At 41.6% G+C, this 26,811-nt stretch overlaps 4 protein-coding genes across 4 annotated transcripts in view; 3 read left to right on the top strand and 1 right to left on the bottom strand.

Annotated features, from left to right (window-relative positions):
- The window catches only part of LOC127178161 (immunoglobulin superfamily DCC subclass member 3), a 46,756-nt gene extending 31,343 nt beyond the window's left edge, over positions 1-15,413 (bottom strand). Inside the window, exon 1 of the mRNA XM_051130858.1 lies at positions 15,257-15,413. The gene's annotated coding sequence lies outside the window, so the exon portion shown is untranslated. The remainder of the gene's footprint in view (positions 1-15,256) is intronic.
- On the top strand, positions 691-5,338 carry LOC127178191 (E3 ubiquitin/ISG15 ligase TRIM25-like). The gene is made up of 6 exons (XM_051130907.1): positions 691-1,266; positions 4,087-4,182; positions 4,282-4,515; positions 4,861-5,020; positions 5,161-5,208; positions 5,323-5,338. Coding segments are annotated over exons 1-6 (1,110 nt in total). The 5' UTR covers positions 691-696; the 3' UTR covers positions 5,325-5,338.
- LOC127178178 (tripartite motif-containing protein 16-like) lies at positions 8,825-13,087 on the top strand. Its single transcript, XM_051130886.1, has 6 exons — positions 8,825-9,466; positions 9,961-10,056; positions 10,156-10,389; positions 12,148-12,307; positions 12,448-12,495; positions 12,567-13,087. Exons 1-6 carry the CDS (start codon positions 8,906-8,908, stop codon positions 13,085-13,087), a joined length of 1,620 nt encoding a protein of 539 aa, XP_050986843.1. The 5' UTR covers positions 8,825-8,905.
- A 1,430-nt stretch (positions 15,414-16,843) lies between the features above and the next one.
- LOC127178172 (tripartite motif-containing protein 16-like) lies at positions 16,844-25,266 on the top strand. Its single transcript, XM_051130879.1, has 6 exons — positions 16,844-17,416; positions 17,966-18,061; positions 18,160-18,393; positions 24,204-24,363; positions 24,504-24,551; positions 24,724-25,266. Exons 1-6 carry the CDS (start codon positions 16,844-16,846, stop codon positions 25,251-25,253), a joined length of 1,641 nt encoding a protein of 546 aa, XP_050986836.1. The 3' UTR covers positions 25,254-25,266.
- Positions 25,267-26,811: the final 1,545 nt, after the last annotated feature.

Below are 26,811 nucleotides of genomic sequence, written 5' to 3'. Positions count from 1 at the left end.
CCTGAAAGACCTGACATTTAGACAGGATTTAAACCAGAGAAGTGAAATTCCTGTGATACCCAGGGTGGACAGAAGGATCTAATGACTTACAATATCACACGTGGCAGACAAATCCAGCAGAATGAAAAACGCTGATTTGGAATCAGTTTTTGCAATCTAACAGTATTGCAATCTCAGCTTAATGGCCACTTGAAAGAAAGTGAAAGAAATAACAATACCTGGTTGAAAACAATTTACTCAAGTGTTTTTGCTATGAATGGAAGGCGAGAGACATGTCTGTAGCTCTCTATAAGTGAGGTGTTTGATGTACATTTTTTGAGCAGTGGGTTAACTGAGCTTGCTTGAATGTAGTGGGGAAAGTTCCTGTTAGGAGAGACGTGTTGATGATGTGTGTAAGTGCTGGCAAGAGTGTAGGAGAGATTGTTTGAAGAAGATGTGAAGAAATAGGATTAATCATGTGTGTGTGTGCACTTGGATGGGTTAAGTTCAGAGACCAAACTCTGATTATGGGTTAATAAAAGTCAGGTGTGTCGAAACTAAACTCTACAGGAGCTTTACAGACTCACAGACACACCTGTTTTACACACGTCACTTAAACACAGAACCAGCAATGTATTTAAACTCATCAGTTCAGGGAAAGAGAAACTGATATGTCGCTGAGCTGTTGTGTGTTTGGCTCTGTATTCATGCAGTAAAATGGCAGAAGCCAGAGTTTTTCAGGATGAGTTCATGTGTGCAGTGTGTCTGGATCTCCTGAAGGATCCAGTGACCATCCAGTGTGGACACAGTTACTGTAAGAGCTGTATTACAGACTGCTGGGATCAGGAGGATCAGATGAGAGTCTACAGCTGCCCTCAGTGCAGACAGACCTTCAGACCAAGACCTGATTTATCTACAAACACCATGCTGACTGAAGTAGTGGAGAAACTGAAGAAGACCAAACTTCCTGCTGACTATGACGCTGGAGCTGGAAATGTGCAGTGTGACGTCTGTACTGGAACAAAATACAAAGCCATTAAGTCCTGTCTGGTGTGTCTGGAATCTTACTGTCAAACTCATTTTGACCGTCATGAGGAATTTCATTCACGTAAGCCACACAAAGTGATTGATGCCCCTGGACGTCTGCAGGAGATGATCTGCCAGAAACATGAGAAGATCTTTGAGGTTTTCTGTCGCACTGACCAGAAATGTATATGTGTGCTGTGTATGGATGAACATAAAAACCACGACACTGTATCAGCTGCAGCACAGAGGACAGAGAAACAGGTATTTAAAACTAGACACTGATGAAATATTGCTGATATTCGTTTCATATGAGTTTATATCAACACCCATATTAACATCTTACAGCATTCACACTGCACACCACAGCAGAAACGAACAGCAGCTGCAAGTAGAGTTTCACTGTTTGCTGAAAAAGCACTGTAATTTAAAATAATGGAGTGAGATATTCACCCGTTCTTTGACAAAATATATACATTCGTCAGTCAAAATACAAACTCTGCTACACAGCAGAAGCATTGTCAGTGTGAAGCTCTAAGTCTGTGTCAGTTTCACTTTATAATCCTTAGACTTAATCACTTATATGATGATTGTAACCAATCATCAGTTCTGGAGTTTGAACCTGAAGCCATTGTTTATCAGTTCAAATAAGTAACCTTTAAACTGCCTTATCCTATCTGTTCACATGATGATTTAGTAGCAGTAGCTCCCTTCCGAGGGAACATCGAACTGCATCCTCTAGGGGATTACCATAGGGAAGTCTTTCTCATGACCAGTGTCTGAAGCCTGCATTCAAAACGACAGTAACATTGGCCGGCGACAGCCTATGATGTCACTTCTGGCATGACTGTCACTGCTGGTGCGACCACAGTATAAAAGGACACATCATCATCTTCTTCGCCTTTAGGGTTTTGTTTGAAGCTGTGCATTTTTGGTAAGCTTATCTCTCTTACCTTATAATGGCAAGCGCTGGCAAAACATTTAAGAAGTGTGCAGATCCGTGTCCCCGCTAACTGACACCTGATGACACACACACAATTTTTGCATCATAAGTTTGGGTGAGGAGGACGCACGCAGTGTCCTCGAGGGGTTAGTTTGCGGGCACAGCGTCTTTCTATGAAGAAGCTCCGCTCTCGTTTGTCCCTCTTTTCGAGAAAAATGGGGCAACCATCTGGCCCCTGTGGTTGAGGACCTGCTGCTGCTGAGGCAACTGAGGAAACTGAGCTCTTTGGGATCGCAGGTGGACCTCGCCAATAAGCTGGATAAAGGGCTCATTGGTTGGGGAAGAGAGCAAGCTGCTGGATAACGATGCGATCTCCCTCGTCTGATCTGGCAGCCAGTGCTCTGCTGGGCTCTGGCCAGGAAGAGCAGGAGATGTTGGATGAGGAGGAGGAAGTTGAATCTAAACCCTCTCAATCCTCCTGCCCTGTGTATGATGAGCTGTATGATGAGGTTATGGAACACGAGTTTGCACCTGCCATGAAACCGGGCTAAGACGGTGGCACAGTGGGGTTTTTGGTACTTTCGTTGAGATGGTGATTGTCCTTGGGCAGAACAGGTAGGTTCTCCTCTCCACTGAAAGCTAGGTAACCACTTTAAGGCTGCTGAATGCTTGCCTCGGTTATTGGGGCTGAGCTTTCCACTTTGAGCTCCATGACAACTTCATCAGATAAGATGGCCGCTTGCTGCCACCCAATGTTTTTCGCCATATTGGTGTGTGCAGGGACAGTGCTCCCCTCATTGTAAGAGGTTGCACTACCCTACTTCGGGTATTGAAGGCCCTTAGTTTCCTGGAGCTCCACAGAGCAGCAGCCTAGGTCGTTAGTCCCTTTTTCTCTGCCCCTGTTATGTCTCTCCTAACATCAGATGAACATGGCAATGCTCCCCTTGCTGAGGGTCTTCTGTTAGCATTCCACTCCTAAGTGGAGGGAATGAGTACCTCTCTAATGTCAAGAGAAAGGCCTCCCCTCCCCATGGCTCTGATTAACTTTCCGGAGTTGTAGCTCTGGTGGGATGCTTGTAGTTCAGGCCAATATTGCTCCCCTCATGAAGTGAGGGTCTCTTTTGAGCATGCAGTTCCCTGATGAGCAGTCGAGTTTTCCTCTTATCCTGAAGAGTTGAATTTCTCTGCTCAGGGGACACCCCACTCAGGTTGCTCAGTATTGAGCGCTGCAGTGCTCCCCTCATAATGGAGGGTCACATTGAGTACGGTTTTGCTCACTGAGAGCTTAGAAGTTCCCTCTAAGTCAGGAATTGTGTTTTCAGGAATTGTCTGCTTCCCAGAGCCTCACGAGTCAACATCAGCAGGCTGTTGGACCCTCGGTATGCAGTGTGTCCAGATCGACAGGCCCCTACTGGAACTGCTTCCTTAGATTACAGCAGTCACATGGGACTCGAGTCCTGTCAGAAACAGCCTTGTTGAGCATTGTGTACGGTAATTAAGTGCTCATGCTAGCTGGGTACATTCTAAAATCCACGTTCTGGTAAGAACGCACACTAGCATCTTGTGTTCTTTCAAAAATCCTACATGGTAGGGATTAAACGTTCAGTTTAGTACCCTTTCTTGAGTTAGTAAAGCCCCAGTGACTTGGGCCACACTCAACCTATGCATCCCTGATAATATTTCTAAACAGCCACGGCCTGCCCAGCCACCGTCTTGAGCTAGGTCACGCAGAGCTGGAAGTAAGCTACTGGGTGACGAGCCGAGGTCTAGATTGTTGCTCTAGACAACTGGCTATATTCCTTTAAAGGAATCTCTTTTACTTTTGATTCCAAGCCTGAGCTCTGCCGGGGGGTCAGGCTCCTGCAGCCCAACCCTTAACAAGTAAGTACTTGGGTGTATAGCTCAGGCCTTTGGCTGAGGCGATAGGTTACTGTCAGCCGCTTGGACATCATTGGGGCAGCTTCCTCACCTTGGGTGGAGCTGGTACTTAGTGCTCGCCTTGGTGTTTCACTTGCACTTCCCTCAGCATGGCAGCGTGGGTATGCCGTTTCCTTGAAGGGAATGTCTCAGGTTACATATGTAACCATGGTTCCTGTGAAGGGAACAAGACACTGCAGTCCTATCATCTGTTTGTCCTGCAGAAGCAGCTGAAGGAGACACAGAAGATGTTCCAGCAGAGAATCCAGCAAAGAGAGAAAGATCTTCAGGAGCTGAAAGAGGCTGTGGAGTCTCATAAGGTGAGTCTGGAGAAGAAGAGAAGTTTGTCTCAGTCTCAGTTCAGACTCTCTTGTCTCTTTCAGTCCCACTGAAGCCTGAATCACTGTGTGTCCTAACAGCGCTCTGCACAGACAGCAGTGGAGGACAGTGAGAGGATCTTTACTGAGCTCATCCGCTCCATTGAGAGAAGCCGCTCTGAGCTGATACGGCTGATCAGAGATCAGGAAAAGCGAGCGGTGAGTCGAAATGAAGGACGACTGGAGCGACTGGAGCAGGAGATCAATGATCTGAGAAGGAGAGACGCTGAGCTGGAGCAGCTTTCACACACACAAGATCACATCCAGTTCCTGCAGGTAACACAGATCTAGAAGAACACCATCATAGTGGACTTGAGTGGACTTGATCTAATTGTAGTGAGACTCCATTGATGTACTTGAGCTGTTAGATGGACATTTATGTTCTTAGCAGATGTTTTATCATCCAAACTATTTCCAAGAAAGTTCACATAGAGTGTAAGTATCAAATACTAGAATATGTAGCTCTAATGTAATGTAATGAATATGAGAAGAATGAATCTGATGCTGTGAAAGTGCTGGATTGAGGCGAGTTACTAAAGATCTGTCAAGTCAAATCTGATGTTGGTGCAGGTTATTGGGTGAAGTGTGGAGCTGATGAGACTTGATTTCTGTTTCCTGTAGAGTTTCCAGTCTCTCTCAGCACCTCCTGAATTTACAGACATTAATGACGATCCCTCCATTTCTCTCTTCTCTTCTGATGGTCTGAGAGAATCTGTCCATCAGCTGAGAGACAAAGTGGAGGATTTCTGCAAAGAGGAGCTCAAGAAGATCTCAGACAGAGGTAAAGTCCTGGAGATTCATCTGCTCTCAGAAACGAGTCCATCATCATCTCATATCATGGAGAACATCATATTAGAAATGTGTTAGGAATGGATGCAGGATCATGAGAATCACACTGTTCATGTCTGTTGATTTCCACAGTCACATTCACCAACATTGTTCCCAGGACCAGGAACGACTTCCTACAATGTAAGTCAGTAAGAAAACCTCACTAAGAAAAACTCACTGAGTGTGTTCATTTTCTTCCTGTAGAAGGTGAAAGAAGAGTTTAATAATTGATGATGTAAATGATGATTTGCACAGGATATCTGCTCATCTGACCTGAGACACTGATGATACACTGAACATGAAGAGTTCAGCTACATGAAAACATCAAACAGATTCATAATTCCTGATTCTGATGTGTTTTATCTCCATCAGATTCCCATCAGCTCACTCCGGATCTGAACACAGTTAATCAATGCCTCCGTCTGTCTGAGAACAACAGAGTGATTACAGTCGCTGACACAGTCCAGTCGTATCCTGATCATCCAGACAGATTTGATCAGTGGTGTCAGCAGGTGTTGTGTAGAGAGAGTGTGTGGGGACGCTGTTACTGGGAGCTGGAGTGGAGTGGTTATGTGTGTATATCAGTGTCATATAAGAGCATCAGCAGGAAAGGAGGTAAAGAGTGTATGTTTGGTTATAATAATCAGTCCTGGAGTTTGTATTGCACTCCCTACAGTTACTCATTCTGGCACAATGAGATACAGACCGATCTCCCTGTGAAGCCCATCAGCAGTAGAATAGGAGTGTTTGTGGATCACAGTGCAGGAACTCTGTCCTTCTACAGCGTCTCTGACACAATGAGCCTCATCCACACAGTCCAGACCACATTCACTCAGCCGCTCTATCCTGGGTTTTTTCTTGGAGCAGACGGATATTTACAGATGATAACAGTAACAGTGAGATGTTAGAGAGTCTTTTCATGAGTCTGTTCATGACATTAATACTGCAGGTGAACTTCTGTCAGTGAAAAAAACATGTAAATAAAATTTAGGTGTAGAGTTGGTTTTGGGCCATAGAAAATATAGTCTGTACAGTAGAAAAAACACTACACCAAAATATAGCAAATATATAGCATGGAAACATCGATATACAGTGCCCTCCACTAATATTGGCACCCTTGGTAAATATGAGCAAAGATTGCTATGAAAATAAATCTGCTTTGTTTATCTTTTTAATCTTAAATTTAAAAAAATCACAAAATGCTAACCTTTCATTGACGTAAAACAATTAAAAGTGAGGGGAAACTTACGTTATGAAATAAATGTTTTTCTCCAATGCATGGAGAAATTAGAAATTATAATAAATAATTAGAAATTATTTTCTATAATTTCTATACATTGGCATGGCTCCTTACAAACAATAATGTTGTAATATGGATCTTATTCCTTTGTTTACGTCTCATTTCTTCGGGGAGAGTTACTGTTTGTATCAGTTTTGGAATAACCCTGCTGAAAAAAACAGCATATGCTGGTGAGGTAGGTTTTGATGGACCAGCACATGACCAGTTAAGGACCAGCATAAACCAGCACATGACCAGCTAAGGACCAGCATAAACCAGCACAGGACCAGCACATGACCAGCTAAGGACCAGCATAAACCAGCTAAAGACCAGGACATGACCAGCTAAGGGCCAGCACAAACCAGCAAAGGACCAGCATAAACCAGCACATGACCAGCTAAGGACCAGCAAAGGACCAGCAAAGGACCAGCACATGACCAGCTAAGGACCAGCACAAACCAGCACATGACCAGCAAAGGACCAGCATAAACCAGCACATGACCAGCAAAGGACCAGCATAAACCAGCACATGACCAGCTAAGGACCAGCATAAACCAGCAAAGGACCAGCCAAGGACCAGCATAAACCAGCACATGACCAGCTAAGGACCAGCAAAGGACCAGCAAAGGACCAGCACATGACCAGCTAAGGACCAGCACAAACCAGCACATGACCAGCAAAGGACCAGCATAAACCAGCACATGACCAGCTAAGGACCAGCATAAACCAGCAAAGGACCAGCCAAGGACCAGCACAAACCAGCAAAGGACCAGCATAAACCAGCACATGACCAGCAAAGGACCAGCATAAACCAGCACATGACCAGCTAAGGACCAGCATAAACCAGCAAAGGACCAGCCAAGGACCAGCATAAACCAGCACATGACCAGCTAAGGACCAGCAAAGGACCAGCACATGACCAGCTAAGGACCAGCACAAACCAGCACATGACCAGCAAAGGACCAGCATAAACCAGCACATGACCAGCTAAGGACCAGCATAAACCAGCAAAGGACCAGCCAAGGACCAGCACAAACCAGCAAAGGACCAGCATAAACCAGCACATGACCAGTACAAACCAGCAAAGGACCAGCACATGACCAGCTAAGGACCAGCATAAACCAGCTAAAACCAGCATCCCAGCATCAAAACCTACCTAACCAGCATATGCTGTTTTTTTAACAGGGAACTTATGCTCAAAAAACTGCATCTTGTAGTAAAAAGCAACATGAATTTGAAGCATACAGTGTCACAAACAGAATGAGACCATCCATTAAAAATTAAGTCAAAGATACATGGAATCTTGTTCATTTTAATTCTGGCACTCTCTTGTGACGGTTCAAGATGCACGGGGGGTGGGTGGGGGGTTCGGGGTATTGATTTTTTTTTCCTATTCAACATTTTTCGTATGTGTGTGTGTTGTGGGGAATGTGGCTGTAGGCCTATCTGTATGATTATCATCTGTATGACCACACATCAGCGTGTGATTACTGACTATGACCAGCAATCAGTGTGAATGCTGTATGTTTGGCAATCAGCGTATGTACTTGACATACAAAGCTAATTCTTTTGTTGTTGTTGTTGTTGTAGTTTTCTCTTATTATTCAAAAAAATATTCTTATTGCATTTTTCTAGTGCTCAAATAAATCACTTTCATGATGTCTAAAAACTATGCAGTGTTATGTATAACCCTTCAACACATTTGGTGGCTATTTTTCTTCAAACAGGAGGAGGTAGAGTAGGACTACACAGTCTCAGAAAAATGGTTGCAGGAATCTCATTTTTGATGGTATCTTCTTCAAATTAAATGTAATCTCATGAGACATGCGTCACATACTTTATCGGCGAGACCAGTGGAGATGTAGAATAGCATAAACAGTCTTTAATATATCCAACACAAGGGGTAATCCAAACCATAGAACTTAAATACATGGAGTAATGAGGGGAAACTAGGTCACAGAGCACTTGGTGAGGGAAAACACACCAAAACAGGTCCATAATCCTGACAACGTTTTGGGTTGCTCCAGAACCCAATTCATGTATTTGTATATGAACTAAATGTATATGAAAACATTCAGTGTGGTCAAATTTTTTTCAAGGCACTTCATCATCTTTAACTTTTTATCTTTTTGAGCATTAAGGATGATGGATACTAAAGCCCAAAGCATCAAAAATTAGTATTTTTAGTTCTTCTCTTGCTCATCAAGAAAAAAACTTGACAGACAGCACCAGTGTGGTCTTTGACCCCAAAAGGTTAAATCTGTATGTGGCTGTGTATGTGAAAATAATCTGATATAATCCCTATATAATCGTTAACATTTTCATAAATAGCCTAACTGTAATTTAGTTACACTTTTTTTCTCAGTTACTGTAACTAATTACAATTACATTTATTTTGTTATTAAATTACGTATTTCCGATACATGTAAATAGTTACTCCCCAACACTGCGTACCTCAAACACAGAACCAGGAAACAGGAAACACATATTTTCAGGCAAAGAGAAACTGTGGTGTAGTTGAGCTGTTGTGTGTTTGTGTCTCTGTATTTAAGCAGTAAAATGGCAGGAGCCAGAGTTTTTCAGGAAGAGTTCAAGTGTGTAGTGTGTCTGGATCTCCTGAAGGATCCAGTGACCATCCAGTGTGGACACAGTTACTGTAAGATCTGTATTACGGCCTGCTGGGATCAGATGAGAGTCTACAGCTGCCCTCAGTGCAGACAGACCTTCAGTCCAAGACCTGCTCTAGCTAGAAACACCATGCTGGCTGAAGTGGTGGAGAAACTGAAGAAGACCAAACTTCCTGCTGACTGTTACGCTGGAGCTGGAGATGTGCAGTGTAACATCTGTACTGGAACAAAATACAAAGCCGTCAAGTCCTGTCTGGTGTGTCTGAACTCTTACTGTCAGAATCACCTTGAACAACATGAGAGTTTGTTTAAAGGAAAGAGACACAAAGTGATTGATGCCACTGGACGACTGCAGGAGATGATCTGCCAGAAACATGAGAAGATCCTTGAGGTTTTCTGTCGCACTGATCAGGAACGTATATGTGTGCTGTGTATGGATGAACATAAAAACCATGACACTGTATCAGCTGCAGCACAGAGGACAGAGAAACAGGTATTTAAAACTAAATACTTATTGCTGACATTTGTTTCATATGTGTTTATACTGGCACCATATTAACAGCTTACAACATTTACACTGTACACCACAACTGAAAATGAACAGCAGCTGCAAGAAGAGTTGCACTGTTTGCTAAAAATGCACCGGAAACCTTTATCAACACAATCTTTCATGAAATAGGCTTTGATTCAAAAACATAAAATAAAGTGAACTATTCGCCCATTCTTTGACAAAATATATACTTTCATCAGTCAAAATACAAGCTCCTCAGTCAGTGTGAAGCTCTACATCTGAGTCTGTTTCACTTTTATAATACTTAACGCTTTTAGTGTGAAACAGGTTTTAATCTTCATGATATTTAATGTACAGTGATTTGTAACCGATCATTATTTATTGACATTACTTTGTTTACTGGATTCATCTGTTCACATGATGATTTAGTGTCAGTAGTTTTCTGTGACATTCACTATCATCTGTTTGTCCTGCAGAAGCAGCTGAAGAAGACGCAGAAGACGTTCCAGCAGAGAATCCAGCAGAGAGAGAAAGATCTTCAGAAGCTGAGAGAGGCTGTGGAGTCTCATAAGGTGAGTCTGGAGAAGAAGAGAAGTTTGTCTCAGTCTCAGTTCAGACTCTCTTGTCTCTTTCAGTCCCACTGAAGCCTGAATCACTGTGTGTCCTAACAGCGCTCTGCACAGACAGCAGTGGAGGACAGTGAGAGGATCTTTGCTGAGATCATCTACTCCATTAAGAGAAGCCGCTCTGAACTGATACAGATGATCAGAGATCAGGAAAAGCGAGCGGTGAGTCGAGCTAAAGGACGACTGGAGCGACTGGAGCAGGAGATCAATGATCTGAGGAGGAGAGACGCTGAGCTGGAGCAGCTTTCACACACACAGGATCACATCCAGTTCCTGCAGGTAACACAGATCTAGAAGAACACCATCATAGTGGACTTGAGACACATCCTGCTGTGACAGGAGACTCACAGAGAAACATATAATCATCACTCAGACTTTCATCTGATCATCTTCTTCTGAAAGAGACGCCACTTACAAATGGCTCTGGAAATCTCTTAGGAATTATTTCTCTGAGCTCTTTCTTCTGGAAGATACATTTAGCTGTTAAACACCACTAGCACCACCAACAGTTCAAAACTTTTGACCTCATTTTCCCTTCTGATTTATTATGTCATGGTAAAATCAGTAGATTCAATAGTACCGATTCTGAGTAATGTTCATCAAAATTGGATCAGGTGATCCTCAAAACCTGATAACTGTAGTCCACTTGAACCCCCATGATGGGTTCAAGTGTACTACAAGTGGTAACTAAATACATTTTTTTGAATACAGACATAGTATGTTAAAAGCACATTTTAGTTCATATTCATGGTGTCCCAAAACACTTGTTGTTCTGAAAGGGGTCATTGGATGCAAAGTTCACTTTTACATGTTGTTTGAACACAGTGTTGTACAAATTCTGACCCAGTGGTTTTGTTTAATCTGTAAAAATAAGTTCCTCTATTTTAAATCAAGCTATTCTCAGCATCTCGTCTGTGTGACGTCACACAGACAGAGGCCGTGCCCACGATTGATTGACACAGCCGTCTTACCATAGACCCTCCCTGAATGAACTGTAACACTCCGATCGCCATTGTTTCAATGCCGGAACAGAGACGTAAACAAGAATGGCTTCTAAGCAATTGAGGTTTTGTGTTGCTGGATGTAATAATGAACATAGTGTCGTCATTTCCTCCTGACATCTGAGCTGCTGAAGATGCAGTGGATTACATTTGTTTGTGAAGGGAATGCGCCTCCCGATCTACATATATCCGTCTATGTTCACACGAATCATTTGTGATCCAGCTTCACTTACAGCAGAAGTGAGTATAAGGTTGTTGTATTTTTATGAATCTTTGCAATCGCCTTTCCTAATAACGTTTTGTGGCTTTCGGCTAAAGTAAACATCATTTTGCGGGGTGAGCAGAGCTCATTAACATTTAAAACAACGTTGACCAGAATAGGTTGAGTTTTGTAGAGCTGATTTCAGCAAGGAAAAAAAGGTGTCTTGTGGAAAATGGGAATTCGATGACCCCTTTAAGATTATCTGTATTAGATGTCAGAAGAAAATAATGACTACTGTGTTATTACATCCAACAACAAATCACCTCAGTCGCTTAGGATACATTCTTGTCTATTTCCCTGCTATGGCATCAGAACAATGGTGGACAGTTTTCAGCTCACTCAAGGTGGGACTAAGGTAAGGATGGCTGTGTCAATCAATAATCATGGAAGCGGCCTTGGTCTGTGTGATGTGACACAGCCATGAATCTACTAATGGCTTGATTTGAGAAAAGGGGTTATTATTTTTGAGGACTTAAAAAAACCACTGCATGGATTTTTATCATTATAGGGTGATCATGTACATACACTGCCAACACATATTTATGTTCAAACAACATGAAAAACTGAATTTTGCCTCTGGTGACCTGTTTAAGAAGTACTAAAGAATAATTTTTACTATATTAAGTACAAAATTACTGTGTGAAAATAGAGCATTTTAAGTATATTATGGAAGTGCAATTTTTTGCCTAAAGATCAGTCAAGTCAAATCTGATGTTGGTGCAGGTTATTGGGTGAAGTGTGGAGCTGATGAGTTTTGATTTCTGTTTTCTGTAGAGTTTCCAGTCTCTCTCAGCACCTCCTGAATCTACAAACAGAAATGATGATCCCTTCATTTCTTTTGTATATTTTGATGGCCTGAGAGAATCTGTCCGTCAGCTGAGAGAAAAACTGGAGGATTTCTGCAAAAAGGAGCTCAAGAAGATCTCAGACAGAGGTAAAGTCCTGGAGATTCATCTGCTCTCAGAAATGAGTCCATCATCATCTCATATCATGGAGAACATCATATTAGAAATGTGTTAGGAATGGATGCAGGATCATGAGAATCACACTGTTCATGTCTGTTGATTTCCACAGTCACATTCACCAACGTTGTTTTCTGGACCAGGAACGACTTCCTACGATGTAAGTCAGTAAGAAAACAAGAAAAGCTCAGGTTCATAATTCCTGATTCTGATGTGTTTTATCTCCATCAGATTCCCATCAGCTCACTCTGGATCTGAACACAGTGAATAGACGCCTCCGTCTGTCTGAGAGGAACAGAGTGATTACTGAGACTGGCACAGTCCAGCCGTATCCTGATCATCCAGACAGATTTGATGTGTTTGCTCAGGTGTTGTGTAGAGAGAGTGTGTGTGGACGCTGTTACTGGGAGCTGCAGTGGAGTGGAGATTATGGTGTGCGAATATCAGTGTCATATAAGAGCATCAGAAGGAAGGGATCGGGTAATGAGTGTGGGTTTGGATGTAATAATCAGTCCTGGAGTTTGTTGTGTTCTCCCTCCAGTTACTCATTCATGCACAATAACATAGTGACTGATCTCCCTCTGAAGCCCATCAGCAGTAGAATAGGAGTGTTTGTGGATCACAGTGCAGGAACTCTGTCCTTCTACAGCGTCTCTGACACAATGAGCCTCATCCACACAGTCCAGACCACATTCACTCAGCCGCTCTATCCTGGGTTTGATATTTATAGAGCATCAGTGAAACTGTGTTGATAAATTACCTGTAAGTCGCTTTGGATAAAAGCGTCTGCTAAAAAAAAAAAAAAAAAAAAAAAAAAAAAAAAAATTAAAACCTGATGAGAGATTCTCCCCATAATGCTTTGAGCTGATGATGAATCAGTAACAGTGAGATGTTATAGAGTCTCTTCTTTTCTCTTCATGACATTAATACTGCAGCTGAACTTCTGTCAGTGAAATAACATGTCAGAATAAATGTGTGTAATAAATCCTCATATAGACAGTAAGATCAGTGTGTGTGTGAGTCCTGCTGAGTGAACATGTGTTTCTGTGCTTTTCTCAACCTCTGTTTGTGTGGATGGAAATCAGTCATTTAGTTTTTAATGTAGTGTCACATCAATCATTTCTATTATTACTATCAAAATTACCTAGACATTTGAATGATCACACAGTCAATAAATCAATTTCATTATTTACCTTATGGAGCTCTGGCCCTTTACAGTGTTACATTCTGCTCTTTTTATTGTTTTTTGGTTGTTAATAATTCATTCTATTATGTATCAGTGATTAAAACCTTTAAATTAAATTTCAAGCTGTTGAAACTGAGCAAGAGTGTGAAGACTAAAGCCCCACTCCATTTAGTAAACAGATCCATCAGTGTGATCATGAAGGGACTGTAAATCTGGACAGTTTTCAGTCCTGCCGTACAAGTGTAGTAATTAAGATGCAGCATTACTGCAGTTTTTAAGGCTGTTGTTCTGCTTCACTGTAACTTGTGTTCATTGGTCAACTGTTTAGATCTGATTTGTGTCCTGTTGTGCTCTTTCAAACATTTCTGCATTTTTCTGATATGAATGACTGATATGGTGCCCCGAGTTTGAACTTCCAAAATGCAGTTTAAATGCAGCTTCAAACGATCACAGATGCGGTTGTAAACGATCCCAGTCGAGGAAGAAGGGTCTTATCTAGCGAAACAATCGGTTATTTTCATTAAAATAATACTATTTAAATACTTTTTAAAGTCAAACGCTCGTCTTGTCTTTCTCTCCCTGAACTCTGTGTATTCTGTGTAAGCAAGACACATTTGCAGAATTTTCCATGATTATGTAGTTTAACATGAAGTTTTTAATTAAAAAATATAATTTAGGGGTGTCGCACCAAAGGACAAAACATAACACTTTTGTAGTGGTTCCAAAAAAGTGCAGTATCTGAACAATTCTGAGACAAAAATCTACCAAGTGCACATATCATGGGCTTAACAGGGGGCTTCAAAAACATGATCATGAAAGGGGTCCTCCAACTAATTAACTAATTTTTCTGGAATTGGCCGATTTAAAATCGGGATATGGTGTCACACCAGAGGACATGTTCTTCAGAGACAAAATGTATCAAGTTTCTACACTTTCAGAAATACATGGATGAAAAAAATGATTACCATTTACTAAAACAGACACTTCTACAATTATGCTTGATGTATTTATTAACATAATTAGGCTTTTCTTTTTCTTTTATTAAAGGTGTAATTTACTGAACCATGCTTTAGACAGTCACACCATAGGACAATTTTGAGATATGGCTTAAAAATGTAAAACAAAACAACAACAACAAAAAAAAAACATGCACAACTTTTATAATATGTCCATATAGGACAAAGAAATGTTTAACCATTTACTGCATTTTAAATAACAACAGTATTAATTATATTATTTTTTATGGGACGGTGAAAATGCCATGTAACGTCAACAACCCATATAGTCTCAATATTTTGAAGGACTACAAGACAACATACATTTAATAAAATGCTTTTAAATCTGATCAACCCGAAAAATAATCAACAGATTATTTATCAAATCACTGTTAGCTGAAGCACTAATATAAGCACAAAATTAACAATAAATGATGAATATATCGAATCAATATAAATTTCTTCCCTTCTGAATGAAAATTAATTAGAAGATTCAACAATGGGATCAGATTAACTACAGTTTAACTGAAGTCATTAAAGCCTTAATGAACAACTCTGTTAATTACACAAGACTCATTTGCATATGAGCAGCAAAATTCACATTATCAGAGACTCAGTTATTATTTCTGATCTACTGTACTGATATTTCCCAAAACATCAATAAACCCAAATCCAACAAACAAAGCGTCGCTGCTGATGAAGGAGTTCTGAGGAGAGAAAGAGTAAAAGCTGAGACTCACCTGAGACTGTGATGAGCAGCAGCAGCAGCGCTGAGAGTCTCTCCATGATTCCTGCTGTTCGGAAGATGTTTTATAAACTCATGACGGATCAAATCAAACGCGAATATTCCTCAGTGCTGCTTTATTCCTGCTCCAGATATTCCTCACGTTATTCCTCTCAGAGTCACTGAGTGCGTGTGACAATAGGGAAGAAGTGGAAACCACTAAATAATGTCTGCTTCATATCTATATCTACAGTTGCAACTGAAATTATTCAACCCCTTTAACCTGCATGACATTTTACTGCAGAGAACAAAATTTCGTGAAAACAATTCAAAGGCATCAGTACACATTAGAGAAAGTTTATTAATGAACATTTGAGGACGTAAATTGATGAATAATTAAAAAAAAAATCTAATTGGCTCTAAACGTTCATGTTCAAAATGATTCAATCCCTAAAATCTGGTGCAAAATCTTTTATTCTGTAAAACCACCAAAAAAACGCCACTTGGAACTGCTTAGAAGCTTCTGTCACCTCTCTACTGCAATCTTGGCCCATTCCTCACCTGAAAAAGCTCTCTGATCACTGATAATCTTTGGTTTTTACATTGCCACGGCTTTCTTCAAATCCAACCAAATATTTTCAATGAGAATTAACTCTGGAGACTGAACAGGCCACTCAAAAACATTCTATGACTGATCCCTGAACCAAGCTTAAGTAGATTTGGATGTATACTTCGGGAAGATTGTCCTGCAGGAAAGTCTATTAATCATTAGTTTCAGTCATTGCACCAAAGGCATTACAATTCTTGTCAAAATGGCCTGACACTTCAAAGAATCCATGATATTCTTTATACAGTCATGAATTCCACTTCCTGCTACAGTAAAACACCCCATAACAGGACTGGCTCACCTCCAAGTTTGATGATGGAGATGGTGTTCTTCTGCCAATAAGTTTTGCCTTTTTTGCACCAGACATTTCTGCACATTTTTTGTTTAACACCTACAAAGGTCTTCTGGTACAACACACTTTTAACTAGGGAATAAGGCTGTTAATGTATGTATGTGTAACAGCCCAAGCTAATTCTGTTTTTTTTTTTTTTTTTATAGTTTCTAAAGGCTTGTGTTTTAAGACAATTTTGTTCCCTACAATAAAAATAAGTGACTTAAAACAGCAATGTTGAATAGGGGTTGAATAATTATGACATAGCTGTGTTATTAAAAAATCTCAAAAACACTACATTAAATATTGACATTATCACTTTTAATATGCCAGTAAACTGTTGTAGATGCAATTTTTATAAAGTTCTGGATCTTCAGAAAAGCTTGTATTTGTAAAGTACTGCAGTCTCTGGGGGGGTTAACAAATTTCAATTGCAACTGTATATCTATATCTGTCTCTCTGTCTATGTGTGTGTGCATGTATCTCTATACACCCTCTAGAGGAGCAGGAATAAAAAACCTGCTTTACAGACTTGCAGACATGCCTGTTTTAAACACGTCACTTAAACACAGAACCAGGAAAAACAGGAGTCACAGTTCAGAGAAATAGAAACTGAAGTGTGGCTGAGCTGTTGTGTGTTTGTGTCTCTGTATTCAAGCAGTAAAATGGCAGGAGCCACAATTTTTCAGGATGAGTTCATGTGTGCAGTGTGTCTGGATCTCCTGAAGGATCCAGTGACCATCCAGTGTGGACACAGTTACTGTAAGATCTGTATTACAGACTGCTGGGATCAGGAGGATCAGATGAGAGTCTACAGCTGCCCTCAGTGCAGACAGACCTTCAGTCCAAGACCTGCTTTATCTACAAACACCATGCTGACTGAAGTGGTGGAGAAACTGAAGAAGACCAAACTTCCTGCTGACTGTTATGCTGGAGCTGGAGATGTGCAGTGTGACGTCTGTACTGGAAGAAAATACAAAGCTGTCAAGTCCTGTCTGATGTGTCTGAACTCTTACTGTCAGAATCACCTTGAACAACATGAGAGTTTTTTTAAAGGAAAGAGACACAAAGTGACTGATGCCACTGGACGACTGCAGGAGATGATCTGCCAGAAACACGAGAAGATCCTTGAGGTTTTCTGTCGCACTGATCAGAAATGTATATGTGTGCTGTGTACGACATATGAACATAAAAACCACGACACTGTATCAGCTGCAGCACAGCGGACAGAGAAACAGGTATTTAAAACTACACACTGATGAAATATTACTGACACTCGTTTCATATGTGTTTATATCGGCACCATACTAGCAGCTTACAGCATTACACGCTGCACACCACAGCAGAAATGAACAGCAGCTGCAAGAAGAGTTTCACTGTTTGCTGAAAATGCACTGAAAACCTTTCACAAAACACAGTCTTTCATAAAATAGGCTTTGATTAAACAACACAAAATAGTGGAGTGAACTATTCACTTTTACTTTGACAAAATATATACTTTCATCAGTTAAAATACAAGCTCCTCTACACAGCAGAGACACTGTCATTGTGAAGCTCTAAGTCTGTGTCAGTTTCACTTTATAACACTTATGCTTACAGTGTGAAACAGGCCTTAATCCTAAATGTTAATTCGTGTACGATGGTGGTAAATGATCATTCATTCCTTCTGGAGTTTGAGCCTACAGCTGTTAGTTATCAGCTCCACTTTTACTGGATTCATCTGTTCACATGTTGATTTAGCGTCAGTAGTTTTCTGTGACATTCACTATGATCTGTTTGTCCTGCAGAAGCAGCTGAAGGAGACGCAGAAGACGTTCCAGCAGAGAATCCAGCAGAGAGAGAAAGATCTTCAGCGGCTGAGAGAGGCTGTGGAGTCTCATAAGGTGAGTCTGGAGAAGCAGAGAAGTTTGTCTCAGTCTCAGTTCAGACTCTCTTGTCTCTTTCAGTCCCACTGAAGCCTGAATCACTGTGTGTCTAACAGCGCTCTGCACAGACAGCAGTGGAGGACAGTGAGAGGATCTTTACTGAGATCATCCGCTCCATTGAGAGAAGCCGCTCTGAGCTGATACGGCTGATCAGAGATCAGGAAAAGCGAGCGGTGAGTGGAGCTGAAGGACGACTGGAGCGACTGGAGCAGGAGATCAATGATCTGAGGAGGAGAGACGCTGAGCTGGAGCAGCTTTCACACACACAGGATCACATCCAGTTCCTGCAGGTAACACAGATCTAGCGCCACCAACAGTTCAAAACTTTTCATTTTAGTATGTACCTAATTTTTCCTTCTGATTTATTACATCATGGTTAATGTTGGGGAGTAACTAGTTACATGTAACCGAATTAAATAATTTAAGTTCAAAATAAATGCAATTGTAATCAGTTAAAGTTACCAATGAAAATGAAAAAGATTACAAAAGGGGTTACATCTGTTTTTTGTTTTTTGTTTTTCACACACATACCGATACATACAGATTTAATTGATTTCATTCATAAATTGCATTGACTGCTCAAAAATATAAGACACCGATATTTCAGGAGTTTAGGATACAGAACAGGATATGCATATGTATATGCTTTATTATTATATGTATATGCTTTATTATTATAATTTCTTTTAAGATCAACAGTTTTTTCCAAGGCATTGTTAGATGAAAGTGTTTCCTGTCATAGTTATGCAAAAAATAGATTTTAAAGAGCAGGTAATATGGGTTTTTGAAAAAAATCTCTTTTGCAGTATGTAACGTAGCTATCCTGCAATGTATATTACTGAAATAGTTCTGATAATTAGCTTAAATTTCCTAGAAATGTGTTGATTAGTGTAGATTGACGTTTTCTTAATTTGTTTAATAGTACAGAATGCAGTGTAGAGCACAGATCTTATATTCATTGTGAAATTCCTGTTTATTTTGCTGCACCAACAGTTATAGGGTTAATGCGGGGAATATTAGACCCGATAGAGAGAGAGAAGCAAGTTAGTGGACATATTTTGATTTACAAACTGTATTTTTTCAACTTTAGCTGTGGGCAGGATTCGCTTGCATAAGTGTTAAACAAAATGTCAATGGAACAGATTGGAGCACTATATTATAGTTTTATCTAAAGGTACATGCTAGGGTTGGCAGGTTGTCACAACAAAACCCACCCAACTGCTACTCAAAACTAGCCCAATCGCATTTCAAGGGGGTTCCCCTGGTAAATTCACCTTCTAGGTGCTAAATACAATGTTACTGGGGTCGCTTCAACCCGCGACATCAAAAACAACTGCGGACTTGGCCAATCACAACAGGCTCCAGTCAGCTTACAGTTAACACAATTATCAAACACAGACAATAAAAAACAAACAATATCAACAAGAAATAACACAGCAATAAATAGATAAATAAATAAACAAACCTAATAATGTATAGGTGTAACACCCCTTGGACTGTTTGTGTTGGTTTTGCCCATTGTCACACCCCCATTGGACTGTTTATGTTTATATTCTCCCTGCTGTGCCCATATGTGGTTCTTCCTGCACTCGTTGTGTCCCAATTAGTTAACTCGCTTCACCTGTTTGTGTATCATTAGCCACACTTTATAAGTTGTATTCAGTTCTGTGTTTGTGTCCGATCTCAAGGTTGCTTTGATGTGTGTTCACCTGCCCTTCTTGGATTTACCTGTTTGGATTTATTAAAAGACCTGTCGTGTTATTCTCGTCTTCGTGTGCTTCCTTAGTACACACATCCATGACAGAAGATCGGACCAACAAAAAGTTAAGCGGCTTTTACCCCACGTTTTCTTTTTGTTTTCATACAGTGTTTTATTTTCTGTTTATCCCCCTGTCATGGATCATCCTGCCTTTCACCTCCTCCTCCTGAAGCAGGGGAATTGCTCTCTCAAGGACCACACCAAAGACTTTGTGTTCCCTGCCCCCATGACACACTACCCGGACAGCAGCCTTTGCTCTTTTTATCGAACTGGACTTAACTCCACCACACGAGCGCAGCTGCCCGGGGATGGTCCTCGAGAGAGCCTCACCGCCTATGTTGAGTGGGTGCTGGTGTCCTGCAACTCTTCGTTGACTGTGGACTTCGTGGATGGCAACACCAGCCCCACTTTTGACCCAGAGCCCGGCCAACCATCACCCCGATTCACGGAGCATGAGCCAGAGCCCACCGTGGACGGAGAGCCAGAGTCCAGCGTGACCGACGAGCACTCGGCAAGTGGAGTGTCAGAGCTGCGGATTGCCCAGGAGCCAGAGCCCATCCTGTCCGATCAGGTGCGAGAGCCGGCTACATCGCAAGCGACAGTGGGAGTTACAGTGGAGTGTAAGAGGGCTAGGGAGAGCCCCACCCACAGCACCGCTGCTGAGGGTGAGCTGAGACTGGATCTGGGACTATTAGATCTTGAACAAGACTTGACTGATTTCTTTGGAGAAAGACTTTGCAGGTCTGCCAGTCTCCATCGGTGTCATGGCTGGAGGATCCCTTATCTCTGCCTCGGCCCTCCGACCCAGCGGCTTCACCCCAGCTTGCAGCTCCCTCGTCTCCACCGTCGCCTGTCGGCCCACCAGCTCCACCGCGCTCCCTTGTCCCTCCGGCTCCGCCTTAGTCGGTCATCGCCTCAGGACTCCACTCCTCTGGCTGTGCCTCGTCGCTCCGTCCCATCGGCTCCATTGGCTCCTCCCTCCCGCCAGCTCCACGTCAGCCCTCTGTCGCTCTGGCTCTGCCTCTGCCTTGGTTGCCAGAGCCTTGGGCTCCGCCTTGGCCCTCCGGATCCTTGGTGTCGCGCAGGATCATCGGCTCTCCGTCTCCGCCTCGGGCTCCACCTTCACCTGCTCCACCGCCGTCAGTCGGCACCCTGGAGTCGTCAGCCCTTCCTCCACCATGGCTCCTCCCTCCGTCGGCTCCGCTGTGGGCCACCATCGTGGCTGCGGTCTGGCTCTCACCTGGCTCCTCCTGCTCCGGGTCCCTTCTGTCTCCTCTTTGGCTTCTATCTCCATCTGATCCGCCCTGGACACTTCTGTCTCCTCCTTGGCTCCTCCCTCCGTCTGATCCACTCTGGACACTTCTGTCTCCTCCTTGGCTCCTTCCTGCATCATCACCACCATGGACTTTGTTTGTTGTCCTCCTCCCGGGAGTCCATCCTCCACCTAAGCCTCCTCCTACACTGACTTTCTGTTACCTTCCCATGTCCACTCCTTTGTTTTTGTTTTGTCTACGGCGCACAAATATGGTCGCACATATATGCCCATATTTGGTCCTTCCTGCCCTCGTTGTGTCTTAATTAGTTACCTCGCTACACCTGTTTGTGTATCATTAGCCACACTTTAAGTTGTATTCAGTTCTGTGTTTGTGTCCAATCTCAAGGTTGCTTTGATGTGTGTTCACCTGCCCTTCTTGGATTTACCTGTTTGGATTTATTAAAAGACCTGTCATGTTGTTCTTGTCTTCGTGCGCTTCCTTTGTACACACATCCGTGACAATAGTGAGAAAAGCCCAATTACTGCAAATTATAGCTCCATCCTGCCACTATTTAACAGCTTTATAGATACAGGAATTAATGTGTTTTTCAGTCTGCAACAAGGAACACTAAACCTCCTCCCAGAGGGCAACAACTCATACTCTGTATACAAAACATGGAATGGATCACAGACAATCTTATTAGCTTGTCTTAAAGTAGCCTGTTCATAATCAGTCTGCAATGATGCCCGTTCTTTAACACTAATAATTTTCCAAGCAGTGTGAATCATCCAGTACAGTTTAGTTAGAATAGAATAGAAGATTATCATAAATTTTTGATCAACACCATGAAATCTCAGGCAACGTAAAAAATGTAACCTTTGTTGTAGCCTACTATAGAGATTGTCTACATCGATAGTCCATGTCAGTGAATTGTCAAAGAAGACACCAAGGTATTTATATGATGGAACCTGTAATGTGGTGAGGGAGACGTGAAACAGGCTGATCCAAGTGTGAGCTTTTATTAGAAGAGCAAGACAAAAACATGGTCAAAAACAGGCTGGGTTGAAACAGTGGCAAACAGGTATGTTGGAACGAGACACAAGAGTAGTCCGTGAGGTAGGCGGGGGTCAGAGAACAGCGAAAACAAAGCAGAACAAGATTAAACACAGGATAACTAGGCAAAGAGGCTCCATAAAGATGCAAACAACAATCCAATAAACCACAATACTCTGTGAGATCCAAGGGGAAGTCTGAGGCTTATATAAAGCGCCTGATTGGATACAGGTGTTAGAGCAATCAGCGTAATGGGTCATGGGAAATGTAGTCTGGGGTGTGATGCAACAGTCTGTGTAGTGTGAAAAGTTAGTGGAATGCACAGGTGACCTCTGGTGGCGGGCAGACCAGACAGGATTCATAACAGAACCTGTATGATGGTCTGTGATCACCAACTCCTTTAGAGTGAAACACCATCTCCTTTGTCTTACTGACATTCAGAGATGGGTGGTTGTCCTTGAACCGATGGACAAACCTTCCAATCTCTGAAAAATATTCAAACAAGTCTCTGTTCTTTTTCAATAAACCTAAAATTGCAGTATCATCTGAGAAATTAATGATGTAATTATTGAAATACCACCTTTTGCACTCATCCGTATACAAGGTGAACAAAACTGGTGAACTAACAGCCCTGAGGGGCTCCTGTGCTCAAAGTTCTAGATTCAGATAGTGTTCCTGCTGCCTGAGATTGGTTAAAAAAGAATAATACCATTTTATGATAAAAGGATGAACTTTAAAATCATTCAGACTTGTGAAAGATGCAGCTGGAGCATATTAAAAACTGATATAAAATCTACAAATAAAAGACGTGCATATGAGCTAGGATCCTCGAAAAGCCTTTTTCTAAAATGTTTCATGGCTATAACAGCATCATCTGTACTTCTACTGATTGAAATTGAAATAGGTCTGAAGGAAAAAAACTGTCTCTCCACCATTAACAGTTATTTTAAAGGAGTCCAATACAGATAAAGTTTCCTGCTCCTGTGAGAAGTCTCTTACTTTAAACCTACAGTAGAAATCGTTTATTTGCCTTTGCCCCTTCATCTATCACACTGATAAATCTTTTTGAAGCCTATTTGTCATTAACTTCATAGAGTCCCATATTTTCTTTAGTGTTCATAGTCGAACAATGGATTTAAAATTCCCCCTCTCTCCTTCCTCCTATCTGCCCTTAATTTATAATTCAATTTCTTCTGTGCATCTTTCATAGCTACAAGATCCCCTCTCCTAAATGCCATTCCCCCCACCCCCCCTAATTTAACTCCATAGTACAGATTCTGAGTAACATTCATAAATGCTGAATCAGGTGATCCTCAAACTTGATAAAAATGTTTTTCATAGGCCTGTAACACATTGATGAATTTCAGTGAAAGTGAGGCTGTATATTAGCAATGCTTCAACATATTCAAACTAAACCAAACCTGAATATGTTTTAAAGGGGTCATCGGATGCCCATTTTCCACAAGTTGATATGATTCTTTAGGGTCTTAATGAAAAGTCTATAATATACTTTGGTTAAAAATTCTCAGTGGTTGTGTAAAACAACACCTTTTTTGTCGGGAGTAAATGACGACCACTATGTTCATTATTACATCCAGCAACACAACACCTCAATCACTCAATCGGGGATATTCTTGTCTAACTTACATCCCTGCTCTGGCATCAAAACAAAGAGGATGGACTGTTACAGCGGATCTGAGGTAAGACGCTCATGTCAATCAACTATGGTGGGAGTGTCCTCTGTGGGTGTGACGCCACAACGACAGGCATCTGAGAATAACTCGATTTGAAAAAGGGGATATTATTTTTGCAGATCAATTAAAAACCACTGCATGGATTTTTATCATTATAGGGTAGATTTGTACATACACTGACAACACACATTACTGTTCAAACAACATGAAAAAGTCAACTTAGCATCCGATGACCCCTTTAAGATTCCTTGTTAAGTTTCAGTGTCTCTAGGTCAAATCAAGTCAAAATTATTTATTTTGCGCTTTTTACAATGAGTTTTGATTTCTGTTTTCTGTAGAGTGTCCAGTCTGTCTCAGCACCTCCTCAATCTACAGATGAAAATGACAGTCCATTCATTTCTCTCGTCTCTTTTGATGGTCTGAGAGAATCTGTCCATCAGCTGAGAGACAAACTGGAGGATTTCTGCAAAGAGGAGCTCAAGAAGATCTCAGACAGAGGTAAAGTCCTGGAGATTCATCTGCTCTCAGAAACGAGTCCATCATCATCTCATATCATGGAGAACATCATATTAGAAATGTGTTAGGAATGGATGCAGGATCATGAGAATCACACTGTTCATGTCTGTTGATTTCCACAGGCACATTCACCAACATTGTTCTCTGGACCAGGAACGACTTCCTACAATGTAAGTCAGTAAGAAAACAAGCAGAAAAACTCACTGAATGTGTTCATGTTCTTCTTGTAGAAAGTGAAAGAAGAGTTTTCTTCAGGATATCTATACTGAGACATTGATGATATACATGAAAAGATCAAACAGATTCATAATTCCTGATTCTGATGTGTTTTATCTCCACCAGATTCCCATCAGCTCACTCCGGATCTGAACACAGTGAATAAATGGCTTCATCTGTCCGAGAGCAACAGGGTGATTACTTACACCAAAAAAGATCAGCCGTATCCTGATCATCCAGACAGATTTGATGGATTTAATCCTCAGGTGTTGTGTAGAGAGAGTGTGTGTGGACGCTGTTACTGGGAGCTGGAGTGGAGTGGATCTATATTTGGTGTGTGTATATCAGTGTCATATAAGAGCATCAGCAGGAAGGGACGGGGTAATGAATGTGGGTTTGGAGGTAATAATCAGTCCTGGAGTTTGGAGTGCTCTCCCTTCAGATACTCATTCAGACACAATAACATAAAGACTGTTCTCCCTGTGAAGTCCATCAGCAGTAGAATAGGAGTGTTTGTGGATCACAGTGCAGGAACTCTGTCCTTCTACAGCGTCTCTGACACAATGAGCCTCATCCACACAGTCCAGACCACATTCACTCAGCCGCTCTATCCTGGGATTCTGGTTAATGGTGGATCATCAGTGAAACTGTGTTGATGAATCAGAATACACTGACGAGAGATTGTGCTTTGAGGATGCTTTGACCTGCATGATATCAGGCATAACATTATGACCCCTGACAGGTGAAGTGAATAACACTATTTATCTCTTGATCATGTTAATGTGTTGAAAGAAGGAAAAATGGGCAAGCGTAAGGATTTGAGCGAGTTTGACAAGGGCCAAGTTATGATTGCTAGATGACTGGGTCAGAGCATCTCCAAAACTGCAGCTCTTGTGGGGTGTTTCCGTTCTGCAGTGGTCAGTATCAATTCAAGTCAAGTCAAAGTTTATTTATAAAGCACTTTTAATAAACGTGTGTTTACCAAAGGGAAGTACAACATAAAAACAAACAAAAGACCAACATAATCAAAAAACTTGCTCTCATACTGTGTTAACTGCCAAAGAGTAGAGATGAGTTTTGAGACTAGATTTAAAAACAGAAAATGTTTGGGCCTGCCTAACAAGGAGAGGCAAATTATTAAACGAACAGCAAGCCAGTGAAGAGAGGCCAGAATTGGTGTGATATGCTCTCGCACATTCTCTTGAAAGTAACTATCAAAAAGTGTCTATCAAAAGTGCAAAGAAGGAAGACTTAAAGGATCTGCTGCTAACATCTTGGTGCCAGATACCACAGCACACCTTGAGGGGTCTAGTGGAGTCCATGCCTTGACAGGTCAGGGCTGTTTTGGGTTTTGGCAGCAAAAGGAGGACCAACACAATATTAGGAAGGTGCTCATAATGTTATGCCTGATCGGTATATACATCTACACATTAAATGTTTAGAATTCTCGTGTTTTTTTTCTCTCTCTGTATCGCATTTGTCTATATGCTAATTATATTCTTTAACTGTTTCATTTTATATTTCTCTAAATATTTTTCTTTCTAACTTATAAATGCAATAGTTGATAAATATTTTCACACACACACACATGTTGTTTTCATGTTTTATGGGGTCATTCCATAGGCGTAATGTGTACAAACCATATTTTCTATCACCCTACACCTAAACCTGTCACAAATCTGGTCGGTGACCTGCGGTCCACTCACCACCAGATGTCGCTCTCGTTCCATTATCACACTCAGACTGTTGCACTACACCCCGGACTGCATCTCCCACTATCCACCACGCTGATTGCGCCATACACCTGTGGCCAATCAGCAACCCTATAAAAGCCCCGGACTTTCACTCGGCAAGCACCGAGTATTGTGGAGTGTTAGTGTGGAGAACTGTGACAGTAGCGTTTAGTACTCTCCTAGTGCTAGCACTGTTTCCTTAGTTTCCTAGTATTTGTATTTCCTGTGTTTCCTAGTTTTCTAAGTTTCCTGAGTTCCTAGTTTCCTAGTTCCGTGTTCCTGAGTTCCTAGTTTCCTAGTTCCGTGTTCCTGAGTTCCTAGTTTCCTGTGTTTAGTATTCTCGCCTGGCCATCTCGTTTCGTCTGTCTCGCTGCCTGCCTTTCTGGACTCTCGCTCGTTTAAGGATTATTCTTCTGTTTCACGTTATGGATTATGTTCGCCGTTGATCGACCCTCGCCTGTACCACGGACTTCTCTTGTGC

This window comes from Labeo rohita, chromosome 16, assembly GCF_022985175.1.
Source record: "Labeo rohita strain BAU-BD-2019 chromosome 16, IGBB_LRoh.1.0, whole genome shotgun sequence".
In the NCBI taxonomy this organism is placed as follows: domain Eukaryota; kingdom Metazoa; phylum Chordata; class Actinopteri; order Cypriniformes; family Cyprinidae; genus Labeo; species Labeo rohita.
Note: the sequence above shows the minus strand (reverse complement) of the source record. Positions and strands in the feature narration are given on the sequence as shown.

Excerpts from the sequence above, each read along its gene's own strand:
- LOC127178191 (XM_051130907.1), top strand. The coding sequence starts at position 697 with ATGGCAGAAGCCAGAGTTTTTCAGGATGAGTTCATGTGTGCAGTGTGT. Across the intron at positions 1,267-4,086 it reads CACAGAGGACAGAGAAACAG|AAGCAGCTGAAGGAGACACA; the intron begins GTATTTAAAACT and ends TTTGTCCTGCAG. Across the intron at positions 4,516-4,860 it reads ATCACATCCAGTTCCTGCAG|AGTTTCCAGTCTCTCTCAGC; the intron begins GTAACACAGATC and ends TGTTTCCTGTAG.
- LOC127178178 (XM_051130886.1), top strand. The coding sequence starts at position 8,906 with ATGGCAGGAGCCAGAGTTTTTCAGGAAGAGTTCAAGTGTGTAGTGTGT. Across the intron at positions 9,467-9,960 it reads CACAGAGGACAGAGAAACAG|AAGCAGCTGAAGAAGACGCA; the intron begins GTATTTAAAACT and ends TTTGTCCTGCAG. Across the intron at positions 12,308-12,447 it reads CAAGAAGATCTCAGACAGAG|TCACATTCACCAACGTTGTT; the intron begins GTAAAGTCCTGG and ends TGATTTCCACAG.
- LOC127178172 (XM_051130879.1), top strand. The coding sequence starts at position 16,844 with ATGGCAGGAGCCACAATTTTTCAGGATGAGTTCATGTGTGCAGTGTGT. Across the intron at positions 17,417-17,965 it reads CACAGCGGACAGAGAAACAG|AAGCAGCTGAAGGAGACGCA; the intron begins GTATTTAAAACT and ends TTTGTCCTGCAG. Across the intron at positions 18,394-24,203 it reads ATCACATCCAGTTCCTGCAG|AGTGTCCAGTCTGTCTCAGC; the intron begins GTAACACAGATC and ends TGTTTTCTGTAG.